The 10,318-nt window shown below is 40.6% G+C and overlaps 1 protein-coding gene across 1 annotated transcript; it reads right to left on the bottom strand.

Annotated features, from left to right (window-relative positions):
* Positions 1-4,509: 4,509 nt before the first annotated feature.
* On the bottom strand, positions 4,510-10,025 carry prpf38b (pre-mRNA processing factor 38B). The gene is made up of 6 exons (XM_079435549.1): positions 9,615-10,025; positions 8,784-8,852; positions 8,498-8,649; positions 8,153-8,213; positions 6,703-6,935; positions 4,510-5,695 (listed from the first exon to the last, which is right to left on the bottom strand). Exons 1-6 carry the CDS (start codon positions 9,822-9,824, stop codon positions 4,963-4,965), a joined length of 1,458 nt encoding a protein of 485 aa, XP_079291675.1. The 5' UTR covers positions 9,825-10,025; the 3' UTR covers positions 4,510-4,962.
* Between the last annotated feature and the right edge of the window lie 293 nt (positions 10,026-10,318).

The following is a 10,318-nucleotide window of genomic DNA, read 5'->3' as shown; positions in this document are numbered from 1 at the left end:
TGATTAGGGTTGGAGCTGGACAGTGAGATTTGTCCATCCATGGTATATAGTGTTGGCAAATCCATTGTGAAGATAGATATTTGTGACATTTCTTTGGGATCCCCACTTGGAAAACAGGTTTTAAGTCTTGTTCACCTCTTTCCCTCAGCTCCCTGTCCTCCAGCTGGATTGAGGGTTGTCCCTCGTACTGTAGTAAATGATACTCAGATCTTGAGGGCGTCTTGGTCTACTGTGAACTGTCCTAATTCGGAATACCTTCTGGCACTCATGGGCAGCATTCAGGGCAACAACCAAGCACTCTTTGACCTCGCCTCCTATTGGACAAGTCACACGTTCTTTGAGGTGCCTCTCCCTTGTGGCTCCACCTACAGCGCAACCATCAGTGCGAGGAACTCTGCCGCCACAAGCGACAAGTCTGCTGCTGTCACTGGAACCACAGGTGCACAACGTTCAGTCACCACAGTACTATCTTACGATACTTAAATGGGAAATGAAGATGCTTAAAATGCAAAAACATCCATAACTCATCTGCTCATTTGTTTCCTTCCCCCAGTACCTTGTGCCCCTCTAAATGTGACGTTCTCTTCATCATCGGCAGTAGTGGCATGGAACGAGTCTCTATTTGCTACGAACTACAGTGTGTATGGGGTTACTTCCTCTGACAGGACGAAACTCTGCATGACCTCACAGCTCCTCTGCTCTGTCACCAATTTCAGCAGTGGTCACATTGTCGTAACTGCCCAAAACACTGCCGGGGAGAGTGAAGACTCAGTGCCTGTTGTAGGTAATAAGGTGATTTTAGAGAACAAAAATCAAACATCAGATCAGTGGTAATTTCCATGAAAACAGGTTTGTAAATATGTATCTTGCTTTGGTGAAAGTCCTGTAACCTTTGATCTTACCCATCCTTTGGCAGTGACAGCAGGTCGCAGGAGGAGGTGAGACCTGGCACAAAGTGAGAAAGGTGAGTTGATGCTCAATAGCAGAAAATAAAGTTCATGAGATTTCTTTTTTCAGATCAATTCTCAAAATATACTTTAGTTAGGATAAATGGTTTATTGAACTTAACACAAAAAAAGCAGAGACCAATATTGGGGTTGATGAAACACAAAATATCTTCTCCAGTGGATCAACCCCCCCACCCCCCCATTTCTGTCTCCCTCAGCCTCATTCCACATGCAAATAAATTATGCCGTGACGCCACCTAATGTTTGCTTTTAAAGATTCATCCACAACAGCTCCTTCCTTAATAAGACCCACTGTTGCAGAATTACAACAATTTTGGTTATCCCCAAAAAACCTCTAATTTTTTTTTTTTTTTTCTGGCTCAACCACATTAACATGATCATTAGGTCCTATTGTTTGTTCTCACAATGCGATTGGATTCAACATTTGTATATAAGGCCCGCCCTCAGGTCAAGAAGTCACACAATCTCCAATTTTTCGATCGCGCAACATCCCTTCGATTTACTGGACTGGATTCATCTGATTCAAGTAAGTAAAATGCTTTGAATATTTTTTTTTGTGTTTATTACAGTGTCTAGAACATGAACATATGTAATTGTCGTGGAAAATATGCCCTATATTTTATTTAGAGCATGTTTTATAATTGTTGCAATATTACAACGTTGGGCAGGAGTGGTAGTCAAAACAGTCCAGTTTTTGAGAGGAACGTCTTGAGAGGAACTTCAATCAAAATGTTCACATATAACTTTAAACTACACATGATTTACACATTCTAGCCTTTAGCCTTATATTGGATTACATGTTTACTAATGATTATAATATAATATATATAATATAATATATAATGATATATAATGAACACTCTCAGTATTTTCTTCTTATCACAGAATGCAGGACTTTCTAACAAAGAAATTCTGTTTGTGCATGTCTGCCCTTTGTCTTAGTCTCTATTGAAGAGAAAATGTTCCTATCAATCCATAGTCAAAGCAGTTGTGGGGGATGCTCCTGGTGCATTTGTGGCATTGTTCTGGAACAGGTGTCAATGTTCATGAATGTAAAGTGTGGTTGTAAGCTGGAGGCTACATGCATTTCTATTAGGATGATAATCACAGTCTACAATAGGTCAGCCATACAGTGAAATGTGTGAATAGGCTACTTCAGTGCAATGTGTAAACACTTGATGATGAACTCTTATAATGAAATCAGTCTCCCCACCACCCCATCTTTCCTGCTGGTAATCTAGAATCTAGTAAGCATGTGTGCTATTTGTATATACATTTGTTTCAATTTTATTTTTTCCATTTCAGAATGCCACCAGCAAGGAAAGATCCTCGGTACAGTGTGCAGGATGTAATTGCCATCGTCCAAAACGGAGAAAGTGATGTGGACATGGATTTCGACGACACTGATGCAAGATGCTCGCTGGACCAGAACCTGTGCAGGAGATTCAACGCTGGGACAAAGCCACCAAAACCTACATTGACGTCGAAAGGCCTTACATTGTGGGTACCTACAACAAATTCATGGGAGGTGTGGATTTGTTGGACTCATTTACAGCAAAATACAAGTATGCCCTGAAATCCCGGCGATGGTACATGTACATCTTCTGGCACACCATCACCCTCGCTGTCGTCAACGCCTGGCTCCTCTACAGGCGGCACTGCCAAGCTCTCAGGATGCCAAAGAAGGAGATGCTGAACATGAGAAAGTTCCAGGCACAGCTAGCATCCTCTCTCATCCTGGTAATTATCTATTTCTGCTATTTGCCTTGTGATATATTAGACTAGTATCTTCATGTGCGTTTGAGATGTATATGAATTGATATATTTATTCTTTTTTTTCTAATCAGGTGGACACAACACTCAAAACTACAAAGAGAGGACGACCATCTTCAGGCAATGGAAGCCCAGTCGCAGCAGGGAGCCCTTTGAATGCTGGAAAGAGACCATCCTTAGGTGATGGGAGTCCAAACGGTCCCTCTTCCAAAAAATCATGTGCACACCCCCCTCTGGATGTGCGCACGGACCTCACTGGACATTTTCCACTGAAGACAAAGAGAGGACGCTGCAGAAATTGCAGTAAAGGGTATACTAATACCCAGTGCAGCAAGTGTGATGTCCGCCTCTGTTTTTCAGAGGACAAGAACTGCTTCTGGGACTATCACTGTAAATAATGTAAATAAATGTCAAAGTTCTTGTTGTTGGAATAAATGACTCCTCATAACAACATGACTGAGATTATTATTCATGTTATATACTGGTTTGGGAAAAGCAAAAGCCTGCAAATGAATCCTTAGTTCTGTATTGTTGCTCAGACAGTGAGTGAAAATACAGCATATTCTGCTCCCCGTTAAGCCTAATGTTGCAATATTACAACATTTCTGTAAAAACTTACTAAAACATAAAATTTTTGAAAACACTAAATTTTCAGCCCCAAAGGCCTCCTACAACAACATCTGAATGGTTGAAAAACATTTTTTGTGTGCTTTTCTATATTTGGGTTTTACAGGGTTAACATCTTAAAAGCATATTTAAAAGCCAGACATCTTAAAATGGTTTCCAGTATTAACCCTTGATTCTCTCTACACCAGGCCTAACCAACCCTGAGTAAACGCTTGCATCTCATCGCACTCAAACTCTTGCCTCTGAGAATTCCTGCACTTATCTAAGATTTCTTGAAATTCTGTGATATTTAACTTTTGCATGTTACATATATTCTGGTTCAAGGTTCAATTTTTTTTTAACAATACTTAAGGGTGGAATAGATTGACTGGGTAAAAGATTAACATTATTTCTTTTAAAATGTTTTCCAAAATCTGTTGTTTCTGGCTGTAAGATTTACTTTCATGCAATGCCAAATATTTTTTTAAAAAGGTCTTATATATGTATTCCTATGTTTTTGTACGAGTAGTTATATTAAATACAAAGAGCATTTCTCCATGTGATCAGACTTATAATTTATGACATGTAAAATAAATTAACCATACACTAAACACCTGCTGTTCTTATAAAATGAATGTTCTTACAAGGAACTGACAAGGGCACAACAGCGACCTATTCAAAGCAAAGCATCACTTTAAAAGACTATTTAACATCTTTGAGTAAATTACTCATCCCATGAACCAACTATGGACTATATTGCCAACAAATCATTTTAAATATAAAATGGTGCATTTTATCGTTTTTTCCCATTTTTTACAATTTTTTCTAAAATATTAATACTTGCACAATTTGAGAGTAGGACTGACTAAATTACGTCCCAATGCTTCATGGGAATGGGTAGCTGCTACTTCTCTCACCTACACAGTAATAGCAACTTCTCAGATCTCTTTTTAAAATTATGGATAGTACTGTAGTGCAAAACTAAAGTTGAAATCATACAGCAGAAGCACGTCTTAAGTTAATAACAAAAAATCTCATGGCAGGTTTGCTTTGAAAGGTTTGTCAGAGCAAACGATCAACCTCTATGAAGAAACTGTGACATTTTTACTTGCAGAACCCAACAGTTTTGCTTAATGACATCAAAAATACACAACTGAGCAATTGTGTGCCATACAAGAATTTTATTAGAAAACGAGATGCAACAGAGCAATGAAACAGCACAATGTCAGGACAGCTTTCAGCAGCCTGTGCCACAAACTCAACTCTGTGGTAGCTCTGTTGAAATTTAAAACATTCTCTGAGCTCTATGTACAAAGCCATTTGTGAAAATCCAGAACACAAATTGGGAAAGAAGAGGGATATTAAAAAAAAAAAAAGTTTTAAAATGCCATTTTCAGTCTGGACATCTGTAATGGGCAACTGAGAGAAATGACATTTTTTGATATACACAAGTGGCAATTAACAGTGCAACCCCCCATACGCTTTTCCATATGCTTACTTCAACAAGTGGTGCACAAGAGGATTAAAGATAAAGACATGAAGTAATAAGAGAGGGACTGGAATAAAGGTACAGAGGGAATCAGAGAGAGGAGGGGGAGATAGAGACAGACTTGGATCAGGGAGACTCCGCTCGAACACTGTTTGTTCTTTCTCCTGGTTCAGGACTGGGACGCTCTAGTTTTACATGTTCTCGTCCATTGCTGGATTCTCGACGGTGCGAGCGCTCTTTGCTCCGACTGCGTTTGTGTGAGCGTTCCTTACTATGGCTGCTTTCCTGTTTCCTGTTCCTCTCTTCCCCTGCTTCCTGCCTGCTGCCTGAGCGGGAGCGTTTCTTGCTAGATCGTTCGGTTTTGTGTTTCCTGTCTCTGCTTCTGCTCCTTGAGCGTTTACTCCTCTTTTCTTCCCTGTGCTTTCTATCCTCCTTATCTTCCTTGCGCCTCCTCTCTTCCCCCTCTCCTTTACTCCTCTTGTCTTTGGACCTCTCCCGATCTTTATGGTGCTCTCTGTCTTTCCTGCGACTTCGCTCTCTCTCACTCTCTGCCTCCCTCTCTTTATCTCTGTCTTTCCGCTTCTCACGACTGGCGCTGCGACTCCGGCGTTGTTCCCTGCTGCGACTGTGTCGTCGTTCTGTGGTTCGATCTGGTGTTCTGGAGCGTCGTCTATCTCGGTCTCTCTCCCTCTCTTTATCTCTATCTCTATCCCGGTCCTTTCCCTCCCTCTCTTTGCGCTGCCGATCTCGTTCTTTCTCCAGTTCACGGTCGAAGCTGGGGCCATGTTTTTCTTTGTGATGGCTGCGACTCCGTGAACGATTTTGGGATCTCCCGGGAGTGGGACTTTTCCTAGGTGTCCTGAACAGACACAAATAAAAATATTAAACACGGCATATAAAAAAATCCACTTGAACCCACAGGACACTTTGTCAAATAGGAGAGAGTGAGGGTCATTCAGAAACCGCAATACTATTAACTGCATTCAGATTAAATGTAGGCATCACAACATTACAAGGCACTATATGGAAGACTGAATCTGATATAGACAAGCATAACTTGGAACAGAAATAAGAGCATTTCACTTTTATCATTTACACTTTTTTTTCATTTTATCCTGGATTTTTTTACAAACAAGGCACAATTCAACAGGATGTTCAGAAAGATGGAAACTAAAATACGATGCTGTGCAACTATATTGGAAACGACAGTAATGTCGCAACACACAAGTGTGACTGTTTTTATTACGTGGTCACTAATGCTTTGTCTGTTGTTACAGATTGTTTGATATGTAGTATTTATATGTTTTTAACCTAAATCATAGCAGGGTCCATCTATGAAAAACTGCCAATCATACCAGTGGGCATTTACTTCCAAGTATTTAATCTTCCATGCCGATGAGGGGCATCAAAACAGGACAGAAAATAGCCTATTACTTCTAAATTATAATGTTTATGTAAAAATCGTTATAACATGTGGACCTCAGAGAACAGTACAAAATTAACAAAAAAGACAATTCATGACTTTTTCAACAACCAACAACACAAGTTAATTGGGCTTAAATCCAACAGTGTCCATTATATGCAAACAATTACAAAGAAATGGCAAGTGCCACATTGAATTAAACGTGATGTATCAAAAACTGAAACGTTATTTTCTTGTAAAATATACTCCAGGAATTGGTTTTAATTACAGAGTACTTATGGCTGGTCTTAATTAGTTCATTCAAAATGGTTGGTGATCATTAGCTTATGTTAAAAAAGCTGAAGAAGATGCCTTCTTACATTTCCACTACAGTTTAAACAACACCACAAACACTGATCTGGTTAACCAAATAATCTCAACCCACCCACACACAACGACTGTACCTGGAACGGCGCCTATCTCCATGCCTTCCCGAATCGGCTGCCTCCTCTTCTCCCTGCTCATCTTTCTGCGGGGGTTTACGTGGTCGGCTCTTCATGTGCTGGTCGATTGCTTTCTGTACAGGAACAGGTATTCGTGGGAACAACGTTGAGAACCATTCCAGTTTGGTCAGGAAGGAGCGGAGCATCTCGCCGATCGTCATTACGCATCCTCCTCCAGCCTTCACGTCCAACTCCTGATCAGACACAAAGAGGAGCAAAACAATTACCACTACAATCACAAACACAAGCACCACACTCAGGCATGCACTAATCGCACAACCTCTGGTATACATGTTAACGCTAATAATTAGACTGTACACTGCCCTGAATAAAATGCTTCATTTGTGATGACCAAATACCGAGTCTTCACCTCTGCTCTCACCTGACTTAATATTCAATATTTACAGGTGCACCATATAATTTTGTTGTTTGTTTTCACTGACCGTCATCTTGGACTTTATAGTAACAAATAATCAGCATGTATACAAAAGGAATACCATCATATGTTAGTGCACCTTTAACATAAGTGGAAATCTTAAGAGACTAGTTACATTTCCTGTATTTCTGCTTTATATAGAAAATACAGTTTATTACACAGCTTCAAAATAATTAGCTTCCACAATGTCTCTTACTATGCAATGACTCAAAATAGGTGCGATGCAGAAGAGGTCGTAGGTCAGCTGACATATATATGCTGTACCGGTGCGTGTGAAGGGGTGGAGTGGGTGGGTGTCTAACTGCACTCACGAACGCCAGCCAAGAGTGTGGAGCACACCTATATCCAATCCACCCGCATCACAAGGGCCATCTGGGAGAGAGAACAGGGCAGTCAGCCAGAGACACACATAACCACCACCACGCCTGGCAGCAACTTCTGCTCAAAGCAAATTAGATCATCTTTTCTGGACTAGTTTTAAAATGGATAATATATTACTAACTCCTTTACAGGTGAGAGTGGGCGTGAAGGAGCACACGATGAGCCAGCACCCAGTAATGGATATCTGCGTCAAATATAAATGTCTCTATGAATCACGGAGGCATGTTGCCATATACACACTTATTTGGGCTAAGAGAATATTGCATGCAATTTAACACATTTAACCACAGAGGAATGACCATGGAACTTCACATCTAGCTCAAAGGACCATTTGCTAAGAGTTTGTGCTGATCTCAGAACAGATATGGCATACCCAGTGAGAGCAAGAAACCAGTCATCTAAAGTCTTGGGTAAACTTGCCACCACACACAAAGTTGTAACTGTGTATCTCAAGAGGAACATTAAGCCAAATGAGGTCAAAGGTTGAAGGACAGCAATGTGCATCACAATCAGCATTTGGCCTAAAGCTTACAGGTTACCATTGAGTACATTAGAAATAAGAGAGAGATGAAGGCATTACCCGTGGTGACATACCTCCTCGTCGTCAAGGAACTCATCATACCAGTCAATCAAGTCAGGAGGTGGTTGAGTATACCTACAAAACATAGATTTGACTTTATAAATGTGTAATCATCAAAACCAGAAAATACGCATCATCCAAACAAACAATGCGGCTTGACCTAAATGCAGTTTGGACGCATCTGCTCTACATATTAATATTATTTTGCTAAATTCGACGCAAGAATTTGATTATTAAAAGTAGTTCACCCAAATGAACCTCTATGGCAGTGTTAAAAAACAAACCAAGAAGTGACTTCTGAAACGGATACAAAAAACCCCAAAAACAATTTATGTAATGTTGCGTGTTCTGAGTCATACCTGATGTACATGAAGCCCAGTGACCTGATATAGGGCGAATCTGTGTGAGTGATGAGACCCATCACTTGTTTGCGGGTCAGTTTCAGTGTAAATAGCTTATACAGCAAGCAAAATGCAGTGGACACAATCCCACCCGTCCCGACTCCTCGAACCTGCAAGACAAACATCATGAGTCCTACAGCAAGACTTATTTCCTGCTTAGTGAACCTCTCCCTCGATTTAATCAAAATGACAGAGGACGGGAGAATGAACTCGAGGAGGTCTCAAGGCACGTACTTCTACTTACCCCTCCGCACATTCCCGTCTGCCCCGCGGTCTTCCTACTGCCTTTTTCCCATGGCTCCATATGGTTGACCTGAGAAAGAAACGTACAGACAATTAGAGGAAAAATACAACTCAATCCCAAGCTAACCTTCTTTCAAACCTAGATTCTACAACTTACTGTAAATATGCTACTTAAAGCTAATACTTTAAAACTTTAATAGTGGGAAAAGAGTTCACAATCTTCTACATTTTGTTTATTTATTTTGCAACAGTACTGGCTAATAGAAAGATATACTTTTATTTTTTGTAGTAACAATAAATGGGTTCATACAAATGATTTTAACTTTAATCTAGTCGTTGTAATTCTATGAGAATAGGGAAGTTCACACCACAACTATAACAACGAGGAACGATATCGTTGGAATCACTTTCAGAACGATTATTTGTGACCCTGGACCACCCAACAAGTGATGGGTCTCACTTGGTCACTATTCACTTTCGTTGAATGATTTTCTATACAATTAAAGCTAATGGTGACTAGTAGCTCAATCTTACGGGAGTGGGTGAGTTAATGACGACAAGTTTCATTTTTGAGGTAACTAACCATTCATATAACGTTAGGTATATTTTGAACTACTGCTAGTTAGTTAGCACAATTAGCCTCCGTGGACTACCAAGGCCTAACGTAGTTCAGCTCACGTAATACTTCATTTAAAACAAAATACTATTATTTAAAAACTATTTAAGCCTAATAGGAAAAATAATAACCAGAAAGAAATACTCAAAACACCAATGTAACACAAATAAGAAAACCGCGGGCTTCTCGCTCATCGGCCCGGTTTCATTTCGCCACCTTGAAGTATATCTCGTCCACCACCTCGTGGTACGTCTTGAGCTCGTACAGCTGGACCTTGAAGTAAGGCGAAGACAGGACGTTTGTCAGGATCATGGGGTTGAGGTTCATGGTCTTCTCGTTGCCCCATAACGGCAAGTTGTTACCGTGTTTCCCGCCGGCCGGTTTGCTCACGGCCTGCTGCTGTTGTTGCTGCTGACTAACCGCCATGGCAGTTCCTTCACAACGCCATTAAACTACTAAACGAAAGAAAACGACCGTTGCCCCAAACGAATATACCAGCGACGAGGTGCGCGAGTGGCGGACCAACGTCTCTTGATTCATTCGAATATGATTTAGAATCGTTTGGTCGTATTCTCTGCGATCAGAAGACGCACGAGATGCGTTCAGTTAACGTTACGCCGAGTTGTGGGGACAAGATGGCGCACGGACGAGGGGCGGCGGAAAGGGACGCAAAACTGGGGTTGCCACGTTGTCACAGTAAAATGCTATTTTATCCCTAGAAAGAAGAAATTAGGGAAATGCTTTAAAAAAGTGCATGCACAAATAATCTGTAATGTTGTTTTTAAAAATCATTAATAAAATATCTATGTATTTCTGTGTGAAAATAAAAACGGGGTCCGTCTACAGGTGGAAAAAAGTTAATCGCTACCCGCATTGCTTGGGAATATGTTTTACACAGGACTTGGCAACACGATCCTCCA

Source organism: Barbus barbus (assembly GCF_936440315.1).
Source record: "Barbus barbus genome assembly, chromosome: 15".
NCBI lineage: Eukaryota > Metazoa > Chordata > Actinopteri > Cypriniformes > Cyprinidae > Barbus > Barbus barbus.
This window is presented reverse-complemented; position numbering and strand designations above follow the sequence as displayed.